Here is a 25,729-nt window from a genome sequence, read left to right as displayed (position 1 = left end):
CTGTGGTTCTGATTTGCATTTCCCTGATGATTAGAAATGTTGAGCATTTTGTATATACCTATTGGCCATTTGTATGCCTTCTTTGAAGAAATGTCAGTGCCAGTCCTTTGCCCATTTCTAAAATCAGATTAGTTGCATTTTTGCTATTGAGTTGTATGAGTTCCCTATATATTTTGGAAATGAACCCCTTATCAAATATATAAGTTGCAAATATTTTCTCACACTCTGTAGGTTGTCTTTTCATTATGTTGATGGTTTCTTTTGCTGTGTAGACACTTGTTACTTTGATGTAGTCCCACTTGTCTATTTCTGCTTTTGCTGCTTGTGCTTTTGGTGTCATACCCAAGAAATCATTGCCAAGACAAAGAAATCATTGCCAAGACCAATGTCAAGGTTTTTTCTCTTTTATTCTAAGAGTTTTATAGTTTCATGTCTTACGTTCAATCAATTTTCAGTTAATTTGTGTGAGTGGTAGTAAAAGGATCCAATTTCATTCTTTTTCATGTGTATATCCAGTTTTCCCAACACCAATTATTGAAGAGATAATTCTTTCCTCATTTTGTATTCTTGGCACTTTTGGCAAAAACCTGCAGGTTTTTGTCTGGGCATCTCTATTCTATTCTATTGGTATAGACGCTTTTTTTATTTCAGTACCTTGCTCTTTTAATTATTGCACCTTTGGAATATGTTTTAAAATCAGACAGTGTGATGCTTGCCTCCAGCTTTGTTCTTTCTCAAGATTGCTTCAGTTATTCAAGGTCCTTTGTGCTTTCACATATATTTTAGGATTGTTTTTTTTTTTATTTCTTCAAGAAATATCATTAAGATTTGGGTAGGGATTGCACAGAATCTGTAGAACACTTTGGGTAGTATGGACATTTACACAATATTAATTTTTCTAATCCATAAATGTGGCATGTCTTTCCATCTATCTGTGTCTGCTTTAATTTTTTCATTGCATTCATTGCATCAATTTTTCATTGATGTTTCATAGTTTTCACTATAAAAGCCTTTCACTTCCTTAAGTTTATGCCTAAGTATTTTATTTTACTTTTTTGGTGCTTTTATAAATGGGATTATTTTCTTAATTTCCTTTTCAGATAGTGTGTTATTTGTTTAGAAATGCAACTTTTTTACAGGTTGATTATGTATCCTGAAACTTTACTGAGTTCATCAGTAAATGGGTTTTTTGTTTTGCTTTATTTTGCTTTGTTTTACTTCCTTCAGTCTTTAGGGTTTTCTACATGTAAGATCACGTCATCTGTAAACAGAGGTAATTTTATTCTTCCTTTATTATTTGGATGACTTTTACTTATTTTTCTTGTCCAATTGCTCTGGCTAAGACTTCCAGAGATATGTTGAATAGACGTGGAAGAATGGGCATCCTTGCTTTGTTCTATATTTTAGAGGAAAGCTTTTACTTTTTGGGTTTTTTTTTAATCATTAAGTATGATGTTAGCTGTGACCTTTATTGTGTTGAGGTAAATTCCTTCTGTACCTAATTTGTTGATAGTTCTTATCAGGAAAGACTGTTGAATTCTATCAATGTTTTTTTCCTATCTTTTGAAATGGTCATGAGATTTTGGTCCCTCATTCTGTTAATGTGTTGTATCATATTTATTGATTTGCATATGTCAAACCATCTTTGCATGCTAGAAATGCATCCTACTTGGTGATGGTGATAATTCGTTGAATGTGCTCTTGTATTCAGTTTGCTAATAATCTGTTGAAGATTTTGACATCCATGTTTATCAAGGATGTTGGTTTGTAGTTTTCTTGTGGTGCCTTTGTCTGACTTTATTATCAGGGTAATGCTGGCTTCATAAAATGAACTTGGAAGTATTTGCTCTTCTATTTTTTTTTTTTATAACAGTTTAAGAAGAATTGGTATTAATTCTTCTTTAAGTCATTGGTAAGATATGCCTTGTAGCCACTTGGCCCTGAGCCTTTTCTTTGTTGGGAGATTTTTGATAACTGATTCATTCTCCTTATTTGTTATTGGTATGTACATCCTTTCTATTTCTCTTGATGTATTCTTGGTACATCGTATATTTCTAGGAATTTATCCATTTCTTCTAGGTTGTCCAATTTGTTAAAGTACAATTGTTTATAATAATCCCTTATGATATTTTTTATTCCTGTGAAATCAGTTGTAATGTTTTCTCTTTCATTTTTTGAGTCTTGTCGCTTTCCTTTCTTAGTCTAAGGGTTGGTCAGTTTTGTTTACCTTTTCAAAAAACCAACTCTTAGTTTTGTCAATTTTTTCTATTGTTTTTCTATTCTCTATTTCATTTATTTCTGCTCTAATTATTATTATTTCTTTCCTTCTGCTAACCTGTACTTTTTCTTCTTCTTTTAGTTCCTTTTGGTGTAAAGTTAGATCCTTTAAGATTTTTCTTCTTTATTAACATGCAATATTTATTGCTATAAACTTTCCTCTTAATAGTGCCTTTACAATATTCCGTAAGTTTTGGTATATTGTTCTTTCATTTATCTCAAGATATTCCCCAATTCTTTTTGTATTTTTTTTTTGACTCAGTGGACATTCGAGAGTATGTTGATTTCTATTCATTAATGAATCTTCCTGATTTCTTTTTTTTTTTCTACTGTGTTTGCAAAGGAGACTTGGAATTATTTCAATCTTCTTAAATTTATTAAGACTTGCCTTGTGTCCTATAATCTATCCTAGAGAATGTGCCATGTGTGCTTGAAAAGAATATGTATTCTGGAGCTACTGAGTAGAATATTCTGTATATATCTGTTAGGTCCATTTGGTCCAGAGAGGTGCTCAAGTTTGCAGTTTCCTTATTGATCATCTATCTGGATGATGTATTCATTATTAAAAGTGGGGTACTGAAGTCTTCTAATATTATTGTATTGGAGTCTATTTGTCCCTTCATACATGTCAATTTTTTGCTTAGGTGCTTTGATATTGGGTGCATACGTATTTATAATGATTATATCTTCCTGTTGAATTGATACTTTTTAAGAAAAATTTCATTTTAAGATAAATATTTTATTTAAGATATATAACATGATGGTTTGATATATACATAGAGAGTAAAATGATTATTACAATTACGCTAATTAACATATCATCTCCTCACATAGCTCCCATATTTACTATTTTAGCAAATTTCCAGTATTCAATACAGTATTTCACTGTAGTCATCATGCAACATATTAGATCTCTAGACTTATTCATCCTACGTAATGCAACTCCATATCCTTTGACCAATATCTCTATTTTCCCTACCTCCCTTCTCCTGCTAACCACCATTCTACTTTCTGCTTCTATGTATTAAACTTTTTAAAATTCCACATATAAATGAGATCATGCAGTGATTTTCACTGATCATGCATTTTTCTTCCTAAGTCTTGCTTATTTCACCTAGCATAACATTATGCAGGTTCATCCATGTTGTTGCAAATGGTAGGCTCTCCTTTTTTAAGGCTGAATAATACTTCATGAATATGAACGTTTCTCCCACTATCAGAAAGTAGAGCTTTGCTATGAAATCTTCTATAAGCAGAAATGGTATAAAGTAGAAAAAAAAAGCAAGTACCATTAGCTTATATGGAACTTTTTGAGTGTTGGTTCCCAGACCTAAACAATAGTCTATCTTAGATTTTCTGACACCTTAGGACACATCTTGCTAACAGATGCACAGAATAAGTGGAGATAAAGCACAGATGCTCACAGACATGGTTCAAAGCTAAGGCACCTTGATGATGAGATGCTGAGTGTAGTTCCCAGGGAAGGGGCCTGGTGGCATCACTGTCATGCTCATGATGCACGCTGCCTCTATGACCACTTGCAGTAAAACAAACACTGCAATCTATTTCATAAAAGCAAAAATCTCTGGATTTCTTTTGGTTAGTGGAAACAGATCCTAATATAGGTCTTTTGTAAAAGTGAAGTGGTGTAATGTGAACTTTTGAAAACTTGGAGGAAACCTGTGTATATCAATCAACATATCACATAAACTGACCCTTTTATTATGTAATAACCTTCTTTGGCTCTTGTGCCAGTTTTTGACTTAAAGTCTATCTTCTCTGATAGAGGTACAGCCACCCTCCCTGCTTTCTTTCGGTTACCATGTGCATGGAGTATCTTTTTTCATCCCTTCATTTTTGGCCTATGTATGTCCTTAGATCTAAGTTGAGTTTCTTATAGACAGCATATAGTTGGGACTTGTTTTTTATCCATCCAGCCACTCCATGTCTTTTCATTGCTGAGTTTAATATATTTTCATTTTGGTTTTCTTTTGATTCACCAGAAACTATTTACCTAAGAGAAGGAGAGAATATATTCATACCACCAGAAGAGTTAGGAATAGAACCTGAAGCAGATATAGTAAACCTGGAATTTCTTTGTTGTTTATCTTAAAACTTCATAGGGATTCTGCATTTTACTTTATAATAAACATGTGCTTTTATTAATGTTTTATATTTCTTAACTTTGCTGTAGAAAGATATATGAGCTTATTGTGTGGCTCTCACTACTGCCAGATGCACTAATTTGAAAATAAATTTCATTTTACATAAGAACTATTCAATCTATTTTAGTCTTTATCACCAAAAGCACCATAAATTAATCTTTTAAAACTTGCCATGATTTCTATGGCATTTGCTGTATGCGTGGACATACTGTTGCACTTTGCAAGTAAAGCTAAGTTTCAAACAAAATCATATTTTGAGCTACCATTTCTTCTAATTTAGTCCACTTTAAAATATTATAATTTGTGATAAAATAATTGAAATGCTACAGAAACGTGCTAAGTAGAGGCTGATCACATCTCAATCTATCTTCCAGAAGGTAACCCTGATATATACTCTTGCAGATTCAAATTATATTTTAAAGGTATTAAAGAAGCTTGCTGCTTAAAGGAAACTGATGATGAATCCTTCTGTAAATTGCATAATTAAAACTTTTATTATTAAAAGCCTGCTAAATGTCTTTTTTCATATATAGGCAATCCATAATTTATATTTTAATATTACTGTGATAAATCTGAGAGAGAGGTTAACTTTGTCAGGGGTTTGGAATTCAAACGCATTCCCCTGGAGTCTTTTGTCAGGCAACTTTCTGGGATCATGTTTATAAAAGTGCATAAGTGGTTGGTTCAGATTTCTGGGATATTCTTTCAGCTTACTATTGGTTCATAGGAATAAAGAGGGCAACAAGATAAGAAACTGACTCAAGAATGTTTTATTTAGGTAGTTTAATTTTGATATATGCAATGAATTAAATTTTAATACTAATTAAATCTTACTAGTTAAATCTTAATATGTAAATATTTCAATACAAAGTAACAGTAATTTTTATGTTACAAAGTTGTATTTTTGGCAGTGTGATGAAGTGACAGAGTGTGTCCACAACCATATGTAGTTTTGTTGCACTTTCTTTTATGTGCCTTTATCTTTGGAGCACAGCTAAAAGGGCTTAAGTTTATGCAAGGCATCATAACAGTTATCTGGGATAAGATTATTCTGTTAGGGATTTTAGCTCCAGCTCAAATGGCCACTCTTCCATATCCATTTTGTCATCAATAAAATAGGAATAATAACACTACTGACAGCTCATAGAGTTATTGTGAAGATTAAAACAAATATTCCACATGATGGCATTGAGCACATTGTCTGAGACAGACTATGGGTTCAAAACTGAAAATTAATTTTAGTTGATTACCTGCATCTAGCTATCTAGATACAAAAATCTAGTCAGTAGTTAGAAATTGATAGATCCCTCATAGAAACTGAAATATGACAGCCTCAAAACTAGTAACTGGTTAGGCACAAGAAACAGAGGACTAGTAGTTAGGAAATAATGCATATTATTCAAGTCAAGGGAATAGTAAAATTTTCATGATAGCCTGAAAAGATAATTGATACTTTCATTGGTATATTAGTTTATTTTCAAGTTATAAGCTGGTAAAAAATACCAACAAAATATATTTCAAATAACTTAAAGTTATTGAGGTAGAATTCTAGATGAAGAGAAATTTTGAAGATGTAAACAGGAATGTAAAAATAGTAATCGCCATATATCCAAGAGGGCACTGACATTAGTCAGGGGATGAGTAAACTCCACTCTATTACAACCATGTCTCTATAGACACATGATTTCCTTAACATGTTTCTTCCTCCTATTGCTAGTTATTGAGAATTAAACATAGTGTTATAGATATTAGGTGTATTAATAAATTCATACATGGAAAGGATTTCTTTGATTTTAAATTTGTTTTCAGTGTACAACATAACGGTCACGCATTAGTTTTGGTAGGCATGATCGTCTTACATGTTAACTTGGTTAGGCTCTGATAGCCAGTTATCTAGTTCCCGTGAAGCTACTTTGAAGATATAGTTAATATCTACAATTGGATGACTTTAAGTAAATGAGACTATCTCAAAAATGTGGATGGGCTTCATTCAATCAGTTGAAGGCCTTAACAAAAACGGTTTTCCCAAAGGAAAAGGGAGTCTGACTCAAAACTGCAAGAATATCATCCTACCTAAGTTTCCAACCTGCCAGCTTTCCCTACAAATTTCTGATTTGTCAGTGCCTACTATTGCATGAGCCAATTCTTTAAAATAAATTTATCTATATATCTATATTTGTATGTCTTATTAGTTCTGTTTCTCCTGAGGACCCTGCCTCATGCAGTAGGTATCTATCACAATCACATTTTCCATAGGTCATTAAAATAGACTAAGTATTATCATTAACAGTTCCTTCAGTTTTCTATTATAAACTCGCTTATTAAAATGTAGTTATAATGCATGGTATACAGAAAATTCAATTAAACAAATAGGTGTGGATTTATTAGTAAATGCAAAGAATTGGGTTTTATGTTGGTTTATAACATATACATTATAAATTATATTATTATCATAAATATTAAATATAATTTAATTTAAATATAATTTATAACATGGTATTTATATATATGTGTGTGTGTGTATATATATATTATATATAATTATATATATATGTGTGTGTATATACACACACACACACACATATATATATATATATATATATATATATATATATAATTAAGTCACAATTCCTGTCTTCAGCGGAGAAAAAAATCTACATGTAACAATTGAGTGGAATCAAATTAGTGAGTGTTTTGATAAAGGTATTCATAAAATGACAATTCATAGCTCAGAAGTAATGATTCTCTATGGCTGAAGTATGGCACATTTGGGAGAATGTGGCGGGAAATGAAAGTGGATGAGTGGTGGTAGTTGGATATTAAAAGTTCTTAAATACCAAACCAAAGTGTTCAAACTTAAACTTGTCACAGGGCACCAATGGATGTTGAGTGGGATTTTTACATTGTCTGAAATGTTATTCCCTAGACAACTCTATGAAAGGAAAACTGGTAAGACAGGAAATTAGAAGCAAGCGGTTGGATAACCTCAGAACATCACAAAGAACTTTCAAGTTTCACAAACATGATGCTTTGGGTGTTAACTCACAATATTGTTATTTCAATATTATCTAAAAAGTCAATAGTCTTATAAAATAGATTTAAGTTCTAAAAATGAGCATACGGTTAAAATTATTATTCTTAAAAAGAATAAGAATTCTTCAAAATGTTAATAGAAAACTATCACAAATTAAGCTTTTATCAATATAGAAAACACACTTTATAAGAAGAAAAAATCAAGCAAAAAACCATTTGCTTTTTATTTTACAAAATGTATTTTTAATGACAAATACCTTAACATACAGAATTCAGTTATTAAACATTTGTTAAGTACACTTACCTCCTATATGATGGGCATGTTGAAGAACTGATGAATGCATTTCAAAATAACAAAATACTCACTGAGTTTTATTTAAAACAGGAGTCTCATACACTGTAACTATGGAACTTCTCATGATTTAGAAAAAATGGTACCTTGTCTTTTAAACTGATAAATTTTTTGGATGGTGATTTTGGGTCAAACAGAAATTGTCTGTCTTAATAAAAAGTTTAAAAATTAAAGTAAACCTATTCTCAAAGATAAAGGAGTAAAGCATTTCTTATGTAGCTTCATAATAAGACATAGATACATGAGACTTCAGATTGTATTGGAAGGAAAAGAGGATTCCTCAAAAGCCGTATCGTATGTGTTTCTTATTTTCTCTCATTAAAAAAAATAAGAAAGAATTATTAGATCATGGATTATTGCTGAGAATCTGATAGTTAGCTGGCATCTATCCCTATCTTTGAGAATTTCTTAAAATGCTAGACAATACATGAAAAATGGTAATAGGACAGTATAGAGCCTACAGTTTTAAATGGTATATAGAAATGCAGCTAGAAATTGTATATCTAAAAGTTTAACTTTAATAGTAGAGATATCCAGGGTAAAAAATATAAAATTAACTAGTAAACCCTCGAGAACATTTATCATAACTAGCATGAATTCACACAAAAGAAATCCTATCCTTTTTCTATCTTTTTATAAAAGACAGTCATCTGTATAGTACTGGGTGAGAGAGAATGAGACAACTATAATTTATTTTGTACTAATATTATTTTTTGATACTGCTTTATTTGACAAACATCAAAAAACTAGGAAATAGAGTACAGATGACACTACTCACATAGGCTAATATAATTAGCTAGGATATGTTTTTCAAATTACAGGTAATGACCCATTAGTGGATTTTGAAATCAATTTTGTGGGTCAAGACCTGTATATATATACATATATATATATACATATATATATATATATATATATATATATGTATATATATGAAAAAAAAAATAGAAATAGAAAGGGAAGGAAAATTTCCAGACTCATTTTATGAAGCCAGCATTACTTTGATTCCCAAACCAGAGACCCAGCAAAAAAAGAGAACTACAGGCCAATATCCCTGATGAATATGGATGCAAAAATTCTCAACAAGATACTAGAAAATCGAATTCAACAGCATATAAAAAGAATTATTCACCATGATCAAGTGGGATTCATTCCTGGGCTGCAGGTCTGGTTCAATATTCGCAAATCAATGTGATACATCACATTAATAAAAGAAAATTTAAGAACCATAGGATCCTGTCAATCAATGCAGAAAAAGCATTTGATAAAATTCAGCATCCTTTCTTAATAAAAACCCTTGAGAAAGTCGGGATAGAAGGAACATACTTAAACATCATCAAAGCCATTTATGAAAAGCCCACAGCTAATATGAAAAGCCCACAGCTAATATCATCCCCAATGGGGAAAAACTGAGAGCTTTCCCCCTGAGATCAGGAACACGACAGGGATGTCCACTCTCACTGCTGTTGTTTAACATAGTGTTGGAAGTTCCAGCATCAGCAATCAGACAACAAAAGGAAATCAAAGGCATCAAAACTGGCAAAGATGAAGTCAAGCTTTCACTTTTTGCGGATGACATGATACTCTACATGGAAAACCCGATAGACTCCACCAAAAGTCTACTAGAACTGATACATGAATTCAGCAAAGTCACAGTATACAAAATTAATGTACAGAAATCAGCTGCATTCTCATACACCAATAAATGAAGCAACAGAAAGACAAATAAAGAAAATGATCCCATTCACAATTGCACCAAGACTCATAAAATACCTAGGAATAAACCTAACCAAAGATGTAAAAGATCTGTATGTTGAAAACTATAGAAAGGTTATGAAGGAAACTGAAGAAGATACAAAGAAATGGAAAGACATTTCGTGCTCATGGATTGAAAGAATAAATATTGTTAAAATGTCAATACTACCCAAAGCAATCTACACATTCAATGCAATCCCAATCAAAATTGCACCAGCATTCTTCTCAAGGCTAGAACAAGCAATCCTAAATTTGTATGGAACCACAAAAGACCCCAAATAGCCGAAGTAATATTGAAGAAAACCACAGCTGGAGGCATCACAATCCCAGACTTTAGCCTCTACTACAAAGCTGTAATCATCAAGACAGTATGGTATTGACACAAAAACAGATACATAGACCAACGGAATAGAATAGAGACTCCAGAATTAGACCCACCAGTGTATAGCCAACTAATGTTTGACAAAGCAGGAAAGAATATCCAACGGAAAAAAGACAGTCTCTTTAACAAATGGTGCTGGGAGAACTGGACAGCAACATGCAGAAGAATGAAACTAGACCACTTTCTTACACCATTCACAAAAATACACTCAAAATGGATAAAGGACCTGAATGTGAGACAGGAAACCATCAAAACCCTAGAGGAGACAGCAGGAAAAAACCTCTCTGACCTCAGCCGCAGCAATTTCTTACTTGACACGTCTCCAAAGGCAAGGGAATTAAAAGCAAAAATGAACTACTGGGACCTTATGAAGATAGAAAGCTTCCGCACTGCAAAGGAAACAATTAACAAAACTAAAAGGCAACTGACGGACTGGGGAAAGATATTTGCAAATGACATATTGGATAAAGTGCTAGTATCCAAAATCTATAAAGAGCTCACCAAACTCCACACCCGAAAAACAAATAATCCAGTGAAGAAATGGGCAGAAAACATGAATAGACACTTCTCTAAAGAAGACATCCAGATGGCCAAATAAAAAGATGCTCAACGTCACTCCTCATCAGGGAAATTACAAATCAAAACCACACTCAGATACCACCTCAAGCTGGTCACAGTGGCTAAAATGAACAAATCAGGAGACTAGATGCTGAAGAGGATGTGGAGAAATGGGAATCCTCTTGCACTGTTGGTGGGAATGCAAAGTGGTGCAGCCGCTCTGGAAAACAGTGTGGAGGTTCCTCAGAAAACTAAAAATAGCGCTACCCTATGACCCAGCAATAGCACTGCTAGGAATTTACCCAAGGGATACAGGAGTACTGATGCATAGGGGCACTTGTACCAAAATGTTTATAGCAGCACTTTCAACAATAGTCAAATATGGAAAGAGTCTAAGTGTCCACCAACTGACGAATGGATAAAGAAGATGTGGTTTATATATACAATGGAATACTACTTGGCAATGAGAAAGAATGAAATATGGCCATTTGTAGCAACATGGATGGAACTGGAGAGTGTTATGCTAAGTGAAATAAGCCAGGCAGAGAAAGACAGATACCATATGTTTTCACTCATATGTGGATCCCGAGAAACTTAACAGAAGACCATGGGGGAGGGGAAGGGGGGAAAAAAAGTTACAGAGAGGAAAGGAGGCAAACCATAAGAGACTCTTAAAAGCTGAGAACAAACTGAGGCTTGATTGGGGGGGTGGGGAGAGGGGAAAGTGGGTGATGGGCATTGAGGAAGGCACCTGTTGGGATGAGCACTGGGTGTTGTATGGAAACCAATTTGACAATAAATTATATATTAGGACACCATAGAAATAAAATAATAGGACACCATAGAAATAAAAAGGAAATATATGATAAGTATTATTCCATAAATAATCCTTTTTTTTAGTTGTTTGTGTCCAGAGTTGAGATGTAAAATTCATAACTTAAAACAGATTGTGGGTGGAAATATTTCAAAAACCTGAGCTAATATTTCAAAAACACTCAGAAAATGGTCATCAATGTATCATTGTCAACCTGAGGTGGACTTCCACAGCAGAGTTCCACTGAGGTCAGCCCCAATACAGGGGTATTTTAGTATCTTGTCTATGTCCCAGATAATGGAAAGTAGAACACATTTAAGTCACTCATGATGTCCAGTATGGAGATGATTCAGTACCAGAACCTTTAAACAGAGAACTGAGTTTTCATATCACCTTTGTGCATTGATAAAATTATCCAAATGCAGTGTATTTTCACGTTCTTACTACATATTTGGAAGGACACAAAAGCTACACTTTTTAAATTTTCTAAAAATAAGGCAGTGTTTCATAGGATCTGCAACTGGGTCAAACTTTTTAGGGATTTTAAAAGTGGTGTCTAACTTATTTGTTTATACACTGATGAAGAAAATGATAAGTGTGTACATTTTTACATTTAAATTTTTTTCTAGAATATGTAGTTGGAATCATAAGCAATTATATTCTGAACTCAATACTATGTACTATATACAGGTAAAGCTCTGGGAATTCTTAAAATTAGCTATTATATTAATTTCAGAGTGGTTAAAATAATGTGCCCTATATTATCACTGAAAGACTTTAGTTGTCTTCATGGAATTTGGTCTCTTATTACTTCTATGTTACCATGGGATGTGATATTAGATTGAATGATTTACACCATTGAGATCATAATCGATCTTGTTATTGCTCTCATGGCTGCCTTTTCAAAGAATAGAACATTTTTCTTGGTTGAACAAATACAGGTTCTGATAATAACTAAGTGTATATTTCTTCACTTGAGATTTTGCTGTAAAGTTCTCAGCAAAGTATTACAATAGCTCAGTGGAGACTCTTCCCACTGTATCTTTTTCCTCATTTTCTTAGAGGTAAATTAGAAGAAAATACTTTTCATTTGTGGAGTCATGGTAACAATAATATAATTTCACTGCTGTCTGGGACACTGGGATAAACATCTTGTCTCTGTCCACTTACCTTGCTACATGATTAATTACAGGAGCGAAGTTGGTTGGCCCATACAGTTGTACAGATTTCAGACTCCTATAATAAGCCTCCATGACTCCTTCAATGCCATCACAGTAGGGATTTTGAGGGTTTCCATTCTGCAGAATTTACAGGCAAAAAAGAGTAAAAGTTAATAGTGTCTATAAAGATCAAATGAAAAAGAGAAACGATATGTTTCTCAAAGATTTTTTGGAAGCACAGATTTTTTGGAAGCACATTAATATCATAGCAAAACATAATAAATTAAGTGGTCAACAACAGATTACAATATATTATGTAGATTATGATATGATGAATCTAATATATAGTCATTAAAAACTGATACTCTTCATAAAAAGAACCGCAGAAAATTCTAAATAATCTTGAGAAGCTGAATATCACAACATTCCATAATTAATGGCTTCATTTTACACATGTCTGTGAATATGTAGAGAAGAACATACAAAAATCCTGAAAAGAAGTAAATATTAACAGTGGTTAACTCTGGGTGATTACATATAATTGGTGGCTTTTTTTCATTCTTTAAACTATTAGTCTTTTCTGAGTTTTCTGCAGTGATATCTATTAAAATCAAGAAAAAAATTGCTATCCATTCAGTTTTACCTCATAGAAGGAAAACTATGAAACGTCTGCCACATGCACATTTTCATGTTGCAATAACCCCAAGCAGAGAAGGAATGCAATTTGGTGTGAGAAATGTCAAGACAAGGTAAAAGGAATAGAATCAAAGAATCATCCATGTTCTTTAAGGGAAATGAGCTTGCCATTAGGTTCTTATTCTGGAGATGGCACCTAGAAGGGCAACTTTACACCTGGAGACCTAGACCAGCTTTTCCATACCTTAAATGCTTGAGGGTTAATTCTCCTAGACCAGATTTAACAAATAACATGAAGCAGTATATTAGTTATCTATTGCTTTGTGGCAAATTACGTCAAGAGTTAGTGGTTTAAAACAGTAATTATTTCTTATCTCAACATCTTTTGGGTGTCAGCAGCAGCTTAATGGATGGTTCTTGTTTGGCATTTCTCATGAGTTTGCAGTCAGTATGCCAACCTGGACACCTGAGAGCTTAACCAGAGTTGCAGAATCTGCTTCCAAGAAGGCTCATTTAAATGGCTGCCGGCAGGAGGTCAACATGGTCTCTCTGCAGGGCTGCTTGAGTGTTCTTACAACATGGCAGCAAACTTCCTCAGAATGAGCAATCCAAGAAGACAGCAAGAAGGAAGCCCCAATGCCCTTTATAAGCCAGTCTCATAAGATGCACACCATCACTTCTACTTTAATCTATTTGCTAAAATGCATCCCTAAGTATAGCCTATGCTCAAGGGAAGGGGAGTTAGGCTCCACGTCTGAAAGGGGAGAAGTATTAAAAACTATAGATACATTTTAAAACACTAGAGACCTTAATTATATTTAAACATAGTTAATAATAATTTCATGATGCATGTTTATATCTGAACAATCACTGGCCATTTATACTAAAATTTGTTGAATTTTATATACTAAGCTTTACACTAAAGCATTTATATGTATTATATAGATTTTATAACAACCCTAAAAAAAGCAGATAAAGTATTGTCATTATCTCCACATTACAAATGAAGAAACTAAGGCACTGAGAGCTTAGATAACTGTGCCCCAAAGTTATTTCAACCACTTCAATTTTGCCATTTATGAGAGAGGAATTTTTTACCCACTTTTTCCTATTAATTTTGTCTTTTCATCAAATTTTTTATTCATTAACTATCATGTCAATTTTTAAAAACATAAAAATAATAAAAGCCCTCTTATAATTTATAATAATATAGACCTCTTTATAATTTTATATTATACAATTGGTTACATTAATTGATTGAAATTATAATGTAAAAGCTTAATATTTAGCACAAAGCAGTTAATGATTGCTTTTGATGTTAATCTGAGCTGACCTATTTAACCTTCCTTTAAACAAAATTTTACGGTGTTCTTTCCTTTAATCAGATATGAAGCTGATTAAAATTAAAACTCATTATTGATTTTTAGCATATAAAAATGTATTCCATATCTGCCTTTAGGGTGAGAAATACAAACCAAGATGGTTCTGAGCAACTTTTTCATTATCCTTTTAACATTTTGACTAAGGGTTTATATTTCTAGAAAATAATATATTTTCTGTATTCCTGTGGAACCGAAATTACAAGGTCACCATTTTTCTCACCATTTTATTTCTTAGTGGAAAGATAATTAGTGGATGTTCTATTCATCATTATGGAATATTTAAAGCACTGATTTCTGGGGCACCTGGGTGGCTCAGTCAGTTGAGCGTCCAACTTCGGCTCAGGTCATGATCTCACAGTTCGTGGGTTCGAGCCCTGTGTCGGGGTCTGTGCTGACAGCTCAGAGCCTGGAGCCCGCTTCGATTTCTGTGTTCTCCTCTCTCTCTGCCTCTCCCCTGCTCATGCTCTTTGTCTCACAAAAGTGAATAAACATTAAAAAAAAATTATAAAGCACTGATTTCTGCATTAGTCCTAATTCTGTAATAAATTGCTCTAAGAATTCCTCATACGAGTTGGATGATAAAAATATTTATGATGTAAAATTATACACTTTTTAATATATGCTTGGCATGATATCAGGATTATTTAAAATAATTTACAGCTATTAAAATGAGATTTTCCTTTTAATAACAAAGTTATAATGAGTTACACAAAGATTTTTTTAAGTCTGTTTAAAACTCCTTTCACAAACCAATTATGTGTTAGTTACTAATTACTAACAAGCAATTAGTTTTTACTTGTTAAAACAAATTAAAATGAGCTCATGTGTGCAACTAGCCCAAAAGCACAGGATATTTTTGAAAATAAGTGCATTCAATTTTGTTGTTTATTAATGAAGGGGGCAGTGGATGCCCTATTTTATATTTCCATTTTAATTAACAACCTTTTCCATTTATAAAATAATGAATGTTAATTTGTAGAACACATAGCACATAAAGAGCAGAATTTGAAACGAGCACTACTCCCACAGTGCAGACTTAAGTGTGGGGAGGGAGTTGGGCCCTTCTCCATTTTCCCCTCCATTTGGTTCCCTGAAAGATTGTACTGAATATTTAGATTCAGTTCTAAAAGAGAAGACTATATATAGTCTCTGCTGCTGCCTAGAACCTATAATACTTTTCAGCAGGCCTAACAAGCTGACAAAATGTTGAACAGAAGCTCTAAGGAGTTTTTACTTTACTCTTTGAAATGTATCTGCTGCTGCCCAGAGATTGCTTACTGTGGGGAAAAGTCTCCCTTTTATTCAATAAATAAACATCTGTTGAGCTTGTATTTTATGCATACAGTGTTAAGACCCTTGCTTGTTAAACTGTTAGCATCTAAAATTTTTTTTTTAAATGTTTATTTTTATTTTTGAGAGAGAAAGACAGTGAGAGCCAGGGAGGGGCAGAGAGACAGAGAGAGGGAAACAGAATCTGAAACAGGCTCCAGGCTCTGAGCTGTTAGCACACAGCCCAATGCAGGGCTCGAATTCACGAACCATGAGATCATGACCTGAGCTGAAAGTCGGATGCTTAACCAACTGAGCCACCCAGACGCCCCAGATTGTTAGCATCTAGATGGATGACAACACACACACATGTTAAATTGTGCAGATATCTATAAATGACAAGATAAGTGAAAAGTAGGCCAGCACTTTTCGAGATCTAGTATGAAAAATCACTTGGACAGGTGTACCATTTCTCTATTGATCATTGCAGGAGACTTTCCTTTAAGGGTCACTGGCCTCATGCCCATTACAAATACTTCCTCTAAAGCTCCACACTATTATGCTATTATATTTTCCGTTATAACACCTTAAGGAGTCATCAAAATCACAATGGGAGGAGAGCAATGACTCCTTTTCACAACATTTGTGCTAATGTGGTGGGTACCAGCACATTCTTCCTTTCCTTTTCCCATTCCCTGTTCTTTTTCCACTATGGAATACATGAATATATTCTTATTCATATTTCAAATAAAAAGCTGGGGTTTATCTGAGACCCTTTGGATTAACAGCAAAGAAAACATAAAAAAATAAGTTTTTATGTTCAACTTTCAACATTTGTGTTAGCCCTAAACTCACCAATGAGGGGTTATTTAATTTTTAAGAAGGCCTCCCTTGCTAACTGAAAGATTACTTGAACTCAGTGTGATAAATAGATTAATATTTATGAATACACATCACAAATTCTTACCATGAAAATATGAGGGTTTGTTGGGATTACAGAGTATATTAGTTGTTAGATTGATATGGGACAGTTTTTCTATTTGCCATTTCAGCACCTAGAGACAGTTAAGGATGAAGTTAACAGAATAGTTTAGCAAAAAATCAAATCAAATACTAACTCTTTGAAGACCTACTTAAGTCTTACCTGTCTTATTTACCCAAGAAAACAAAAGTGCTTTGAAAAAATTAATCAGTTAGTAATGTTAAAGTTCATGCGCTATCATCAGTGTTGTTTTCATCTTCAATTTGGGGGACTATTTTTCATAACTTTAAAGGGGTATGATCTCTATCCTGTAAGTATTTGAGTTGGGTTCAAGAACTTTTAAGATGCAAATAATAAAAAAAAAATCCTTCCGTGGCAATAGATATTTGCATCGGTTTTGTTGTGAGGAAAGAATTTGGAAGTAGGAAAAGCAGAAAATGAGAGGTTTAGAGAGAGAGATAAAAGGGAAAAAAAAACCATACACAAGGGTGAGAAGAAATGTATGGAAGGAAAAATTAATAAGCCCCATTTAGTTTAACATAATTATTCTCTTTCTTAAGCTTTAAAATAGCTCATGACCTTTTTCCTGAAGCACTTAAGACTTAGCATCACATGAGTGATTTTCATGGTTTTATAAGTTTCTGGGAGATTTTAATTCTCTAAGACACAACAAAATCCCAATAGATATTTATTTTTATATGACAGTGGGAATGTGGCATGTGGGCTATTTCATGGAAGAAAGAATTAAAGCCTCCAGCAACCTTTCCTGAAATTGTGTGGGCAATGGAATAGATAAGCAAGGATAAGTATAGAAATAAAAATGTAAAAATACTGCTCTTAAAAGATATTTAAGGAAGTTTAAATCTAATCATACAAAAGCTTCAGGAAGTGTGTGTGTGCATATGTATGTATCATAATCATACTCTATCATGGTGTTAAAAAGCACATATCTGAGAGGTGGGATTCATATAGGTACTGTTATAAAATTTGCTTTAGTAGTAGTTAAAGAGCATGTATTCTAAAATAAGACTGATCTGGGTTCAAGTCCTGTCTTCTGGAATCCTGGTTAATTCCTGTGACCCTAAGCTGAATTATACAACACATGGGACACTCTTTAACTATATTCAATATGACTGACACTTCCTAGAGTGGTGCAATGTGACAGTCATGATATACCTACCACATAGGAATTTTATGAAGACCATATAAGAAAATGATTGTAAATATTTGGCTTGACACCCAGTAATTACTCAAAAAATGGTAGTATTATTATTTTTATTTTGCTTGCAGAATTTCTAAAAAATCTCTGATTATGCATTGCTTCTGTAACATGAATAAAAACAGCAAAGACTTACAAAGATAATGGGGATGCAAGGATTTACTCCTGAAATGTATAGAGGGTAGGGAAGCACTTCTAAACAGAAAAAGCCAAAGTTTTTCCAAAATGACAGGCAACCATTCCTATATTGATTTTCCCATTATTTGATCAGAAAGTACAGGGAGAATAAGGCTGACTGGGTGTATAAGCATTATCTTTGTAGAGTTTATTTGGAAAACAGAGTGCATTATCTTCAATTATCAACATTGCTTATCTTCAATCACAAAATATGGACTAGATCTATGTAAACATTAACTAGATAAATATTTATTTCAGTCATATCTATTCCATTCTATTGAAATCATAATTATAGCCACAATTATTGCTTCACATTAAAAGAAATTAATTTTAGTCATAACTAATCCTTTAAATTTGAACATGGTAGGTTAAGATAGTCACACATTCTTTGAGAGAGCCTCCCATTGAGAGGTGAAGGTTACTTTGAAACTTGGCTGGCCTTAGTGATTTGCTTGACTAAGAGAATTTAGCAAAAACAACTTTTTGGGATTTCTAATGCTATGGTATAGAGAGCCCTGCAGTTTCTGCCTCAGCCTTTTAGAATGCTCATTCTGGGGAAGCTGGCTGCCATGTAAGAAATCTGACTACCAAGAGATGGCCATACTGTGCTGAGGTCCATGATAACCACATGGGCAGGTCATATGTTGAAAAAGGGAGAGATGTCCAGGCAACTCAGCTATTTCAGTCATCTTGAGTATCAGATATGAGCAAAGAAGCCATCTTAGGGGACATGCTGGCCCTAGAACACATGATATGGAGAAGAACTGAGCAATCCAACCAACAGCCAAAATGAAGCCCAGATATATGGTTCTAGTCAACAATTCCAGCCACCTCTAGCCAATCAAGGCATCCTACTTAAGACCCCAGACATCTTGAAGAAATATATCATTTCCTATTGTATTCTGCTTAAATTCCTGACTCCAAAATTATGAGTATATGAAATAGTGTTGGTTTATGCCTCTAACTTTTAAGGAGTTCGTCATATAGCAATAGACAACCAGATTAGACCCTCTGAAACCAGATGCACTATAGATATATTTATTACTAATCTATTTCACTGTCTTTTTCTTCCATTATATCACACTTCTAAATCAATCATTTTGCAAAATTGAGCTGAGTCTATAGTCAAAAGAGTTGCTACGTGACTGACTAAAGCATAAGTAGTGAACCAACATTAAAAGATATTATTTTTTTCAAAAGATCAAATCCTTGTGATGTACTCTTACCAAAGCAAATTCATGAGATATCCTTCCATCTGGAGGCAGTTTTGCACCAAAACCTAGAGCTGGGAACATTTTATCACTGTCATAATCTTGAACGATTTCTCCCACTGCTTTCAGGGCCATTCCATAGGCATTCAGTTGGTAAGGATTCATGTAATGGAGAGAAGTGGGCTGGGCAGGGTTGCCTGATGACAGAAAAAATATTTCAAACATAACTGATTAGAGTAAAGATGTCATTTTCTTGACAACATTTTCTTGATGTCTATTTCAGAATGAAATACTTAAAATTATGTTTTCTGCCTACATCCATACTATGTCAAATAGTTTCTTTTTGGATGGATATTAACATAGAAATAGTTATTACATTATACAGACATGTAGAAAGTTTTCCAAAGATATGCCAAAGCATATGCAGATTTTGTCAGAAATTATTCCTCACTGTCAATGCCACAGGCTATTTTTGAATCTCATTTACAGAAGAAGTATTTAAATACTTTTGTTAAACTGATTTTATTGTCATCTTTATTTTTAAAAAATCATGTGCCTTTGCCTTGAATCCTTATACCTATAATTAAAGGACTCAAATAATTTAATGGGCTTCAATAATTACAAAGCTTCCTAAAGTTCTGTTACAAACATAAATTGAATATTTGAGAAATATCCCAATTTAATCACTTAAAGAAAAGAAAGCATAGCGATTTTCAAATTCAAGCTAATTAAATATCTGTATTTGAAAAATTCTTCACTGTTTCTAACTATACATTAAACTGAGAGTCAGAAGGCTCAAAGTCCAGTCTCAGAATTTTCAAGACAACACCTATAAAACGTCTGCAATAAATCCTACCACAGTGTTTACTGAAGGACAAAATGAGATTATGTGTGAAGTGATTAAAAATACCAAAGCTCCATAGAAATGTAAGGCTTAACTGCTACTGTTATTACTGTCTGGGTCATCCACAAGGTTCTGAAATTTCAATATACTTATACTCTATAGGGTGTTGGATTTGAATAGAGATGAATTTGAGTCAGAAAGAAATATACGTGCTACCACTCAAATACATTGAGATTCACATTGAGTTGTCCTAATTACCAGCACAAAGGCCGCTTGAAAGTCCACTTAGTTTCTTAAGTGAAAATGGAAAGCTAAATGGGACTTGTAATAGCACATAAAGCTCAATTCTACATTAAAACATTGCCTGAAGAAGGAAAGCCTCAGGGCACAGTTCTTTTCTGATAAGAAAAAAAAAAAAAAATAATAATCAGCACTTGTGATCCAAAGAGAAACAAAATTAAGAAGAGATATCCCCTTGGTTTATAATACATATAATTGTACACAGAACATTTTTGGTCTAAAAATAATGCATTACATAAATGCAGCTGTATTTCCAAAGGATTACCCGCATTCAAGGGCTGGTCCCACATGACAAAATTTCTGAAAAAGTATCTTCTGACCAAATAGCCTTAACATTCATTCCTCTCGATTTGACTAAACTTTGGAAAGAGTTCTTCATAAATATAGACCCCTGACCTTCCTTTTCTTAGAGCATTTGCTTTACAAAACTTGCAATTATAAATTCTTTCTCTGCACCTTTGAGATGTAAATCTTCTACTACCCAGGGATGTCTTTCTCTAGGACCTGGAGACATCCCTTTGAAATGTAATCATGGAGAAAGAGAGCACTCCTATCTCCTAGTCTGTTTGGGAAGGTAGGAGCCTAGCTTCAATAAGTGCTGACTAGCAAACAGGCCAATGACCCCTGTAAGGTCCCTCAGTACTTTTTCATTAGATCACAGAAGCACTTAAAATCCCTCCCACCTTTTGTTTTTGAGGAGTTGAGTTCAATTTTTTCCCTATATCCCAGTAGACTCGACCTCCAGTAGACTTTCCTCTATGTCAACAGTCTTGAATAATGTCTTCCTTGCCTGTTTAAATTGTCTGGTGCAATTTTTCATTGACACTTTATTCTAAAATTAGAATTTTGCACTTGGTCAAAAGCCCACTGGAGCCACAGGGAAGCAATATCATTACTTGACTAAGTGGTTATCTAACACAACTCTCAAATATAAGAAGAGTTGTTACCTATTGGCTGTAATAAGGCGACTAATTCTATCTCATTAAGAAAATCATAACTTAAAATTAAAATGCAAATACCACTCATACCCTAGCATGTCTAAACATCTTCGCCTATCATGCAGAGCAGGGCTGGATCCCACTCATGCAAGGACGTCACTTCTTTCAGGCATCTGTGTCAGACCAGTCTCTTCACTGTATCACTAACGATATCTTCCTTCCTATCTCTGCCTCAATTGCCACCTTGTCCTGAAATTCACTTCATTCTCTGCAGCTTGTTTTATTTGCACCAGACAACCTTCCTTGTTTATTCCAACACTTATAGTCTTTTTTCTCCTACTCAAATGACTCTTGTGTTCTGCACCACAAAATCTGGCAATTAAAAATTTGCCAAATTGTCCATTCTTTGAATCTGGGACCATGTTTGTATTATCTCTGTATCTGCAACAATGCATATGAAAATGAACTTGTGGTAGGTTGATAACATTGGGGCCCGAGTTACATGAATAATAATTATGATAGCAGGGAATTTAACATGTATTGAACACCTTACTTCAAGGTAAGTCCTTCAACAAACCTATAACATGGGTACTATTTTATTGTACCCATTTTTCAGATTAAATAACTTACCCCTACTGGCATAGTAAAAACTGATAAAATTCAAATGTAAATCTAGGCAGTCAGATTCCATAATGTTTATTCATAGCTAGAACTCTATACTTAAGGATTTTGTAATACTTTAAACACTGGATATAATGAAACTTATATTTGATTTTGTTTTAGAGTTACATTATACCTTTATAAAAAATCACACTTGAATACATTCTTGTTAAGGAAGTTTTATTGATATATAATTCACATAATTTACAGTTCAGCCACTTGAAATGTACAACTCAATGATTTTTAATATATTCACAGATAATTACAACCATCAGTCTGATTTTAGAACATTTTTATTACCTCAAAAAGAAACACTGTACCTATTCACTATTGCTCCCTTATCATTCCATCCAGCCCAGCTCTAAACAATGATTAATCTACTTTCTGTTTCTATTAATTTGCTTATTCTGGACATTATATATAAATAGATTAATATGTAGTGTTTTGTGACTAGCTTCTTTCACTTAGCATGATGATTTCAAGGTTCACTTATGTCCTACTATGTATCAGCACTTCATATTTCATTCCTGTTTATTCCTGAATAGTATTCTCCTATATGAATATACCACATTTTGAAAACCATTTATTAGTTGATGAATATTTGGATTGTTTCCACATTATGGCTATTATGCTGCTATAATCTTTTGTGTACAAGGTTTTGTGTGGACATATGTTTTCATCTTTCTTGTGTATTCATCTAGGGGTGAAATTTCTGGGTCGTATGGTTACTGTATGTTTAACAACTTGAAAAACTGCCAATGTATTTTCCAAGGTGGCTGCACCATTTTACATTCTCACACACAGTGCATGAGGCTTCCAGTTTCTCCACATCCTCATCAACACTCCTTATGCCTGGATTATAGCCATTCTAGTGGGTGTGAAATATTATCTCATTATAGTTTTGATTTGCATTTCCTGATACCTAAGTTTACTCAGTATCCTTTCATGTGCTTAACGATCATGGGTACATCTTTTATGGAGAAAGGTCATTCAGAACCTTTGCCCATTTTTAAATTGGGTTATTTGTCTTTTTATTGAATTATAAGAGTTCTTTATATGTTCTAGATACAAATCCCCTATGAGATGTATGACTTGCTAATATTTGCTCACATTCTGGGGTTTGTCTTTTCACTTAGTTAATAGTATCCTATGAAGAATAAAAGAATTTTTATTCTGATGGAGTTCAACTTAATTTTTTTTCTTTTGTTACTTGTGTTTTAATGTTATTTAAGAATCAACTGTCAAATCCAAGATCATGAAGGTCTATCCCTATGTTTCCTTCCAATAGTTTATACTTTTAGCCTTTTATACATTTAAGTCTTTGATCTAGTTTGTGTTAATTTTGTTTTTGATATGAGAAAAAGGTCGAACTTCAATCATTTGCATGTGGCTATCCTGTTGTCCCAGCACTGTTTGTTATAAAGACCATTTATTCTTTCCCCTATTGAATTGTCTTGACACCTTTCTTAAATCAGTTAACCTTAGTCTCATGGGTTTATCCCTGGAATCGCCATTCAACTTCATGGAACTATATATCTATCTTTATACCAGCATCATGCTGTCTTGATTACTGTTGCTTTGCTGTAAGTTTCAAAAACGGGAAGTATGAACATTCTTACTCTGTTCTCTCTTTTCATGTCTGCTTTGGCTCTTCTGTGTCCCTTGAACTTCGATATGAATTTTTGAATCATCCATTTATTCAAAAAAGGCCTTTCAGGTTTTGACTGAGATTGCATTGTATCTGTTGATTGCTTTGGGAAATGTCCTCTTAACAGTTGAGTTTTCCAATCCATGAAAACTGTATATTTTTCTATTTATTTAGATCTTTAATTTATTTCAATAATTTTTTTCAGAGTATAGTTTCTAGAGTATAAACTTTGCACTCACTTTGTTAAATTTTTCCTAAGTATTGCATTACTTTTGATACTACTGTCAATAGAATTTTCATAATTTCATTTTCAGACTCTTCATTGGAAATACATAGAAAAAGACCGGGTTTTTATATATTGATCTTTTATTTTTCCATCTTGCTAAGTTCATTTCTTAGTTCTAATAGATTTTTAGTGAATTGATTCCTTAGGGTTTTTGTACACAAGACTATGTCATCTGCAAATAGAAATAGTTTTACTTCTTCCTTTCCAACCTGGATTTTTTTTTATTTCATCTTGCCTGATCGCCATGACTACAACTTCCAGTAGAATGCTGAACAGAAGTGGCAGAAGCAGTCATCCTTGCCCTATACCTCATTTTAGGGGAAAGCATTAAGCTATGCTAGGTACGGGTTTTTCATATTTTCCCTTCATAAGGTTAGTAAGTCAATTTCAATTCCTAGTTTGTTAAGTGTTTTTATCATGAAAATATGTTGGACCTTGCCAAATGCTCTTTTCTGCACCAATTGAGAGAATGATGTGATTTTTACATTTTCTTCTATTGACATGGTATGTTATTTGCTTTTTGAATCCTAAGCCAACCTTGTATTCCTGAGATAAATTTTACTTTCTTAGGATATATAATTTTCTTAATATGTTGGTGGATTCAGTTTGCTAGTGTTTTATTGAGGATTGTTATATCCATACCCATAAAAGATATTGATCTTTAGTTTTTCTTTTCTTTGTCTAGTTTTGATATCAAGGTAATACTAACCTCATAGAATCAGTTGGGAAGTATTCTCTCCTTTTCTATTTTTCGTCAGAGTTTGTGAAGAATTAATGGCAACTCTTCTTTAAATATTTGGTAGAATTCACCAGTGAAGCTTATATGGACATGGACCCTGATAAACTTTGAGGGTATTTTTTTATTACAAATTCCATCTCTTATTATAGGTCTATTCAGATTGTCTATGTCTTTTTAAGTCAGTTTCAGTAGCTTGTGTCTTCCTATTCAATAGATTCTTGCTCTTCTAGTTGTGCTAATGTTCATTAGTGAATAAAAGTAGTGTTTTAAATCATTTAGACTTTGTTTTATTCTATGTTTCATGTTTTACTAAATAAAATACATGAATAAAAATAATTAACTTGAAATCATAGTGTTGAAGAATAAACTTCATATTTAATCAAAGGTGAGTTCAATTAGATTTTGGTCTCATCTCTATTCTTAATTCTAGTACTAACAAGCCAAGATGTATTTAGTAAAATGATTTTATGAATATGAGTTTCCTCATTTATATAAGAGGATGATTGGAGTAAGTGATCTCTAAGGTTCTTTCTTACCTGAAAATTCTATTTTGTGCAATGTGAGTCACTGAGAGAAGTGTGAAGTAAAGGGAATATAATGTGAGAGCCATAAGCACAATAAGTAATTTAGGGGGAAAAACTAGATAAATATAAATTGATGGCAAATTCTGGTAAAAGTTAAATAATGAGATTTAAGTTATTAGGATACATAATCACTCATTTCAAATGATTGTTCTGTTTCAGAAAAAGTTACTTCAAAATAAGATTTAAAAAGCTGACTCTCTTTTCTTTTTGAAATGTTTGATAGGCAAATTATGAATATCTATAATGGGGTATTACATGACACTCCCTCTAAATTAAATGTAAATATGTTAACATGAGTAATTTTTAAAAACAAATAAGTAAAAACAAAGAGAGTTGCATAAAGTACAGGTACTTAAGG

At 33.2% G+C, this 25,729-nt stretch overlaps 1 protein-coding gene across 2 annotated transcripts in view; it reads right to left on the bottom strand.

Moving 5' to 3' along the window:
* CPNE8 (copine 8) overlaps positions 1-25,729 on the bottom strand; it is a 232,092-nt gene that overhangs the window by 26,132 nt on the left and 180,231 nt on the right. Inside the window, exons 15-17 of one of the 2 annotated variants that reach the window (XM_019452438.2) lie at positions 19,388-19,569; positions 12,507-12,634; positions 2,996-4,291 (exon numbers count right to left, since the gene is read on the bottom strand). In XM_019452438.2, coding sequence (XP_019307983.1) covers positions 4,288-4,291; positions 12,507-12,634; positions 19,388-19,569 — 314 coding nt within the window. In that variant the 3' untranslated portion in view covers positions 2,996-4,287. Of the gene's footprint in view, positions 1-2,995; positions 4,292-12,506; positions 12,635-19,387; positions 19,570-25,729 lie in introns of those variants that run through there. The other variant, XM_019452437.2, reaches the window with a different exon arrangement.

The sequence above is a fragment of the Panthera pardus genome, unplaced genomic scaffold (genome assembly GCF_024362965.1).
Source record: "Panthera pardus isolate Hobbes unplaced genomic scaffold, ASM2436296v1 HiC_scaffold_6, whole genome shotgun sequence".
Taxonomy (NCBI): Eukaryota; Metazoa; Chordata; class Mammalia; order Carnivora; family Felidae; genus Panthera; species Panthera pardus.
Note: the sequence above shows the minus strand (reverse complement) of the source record. Positions and strands in the feature narration are given on the sequence as shown.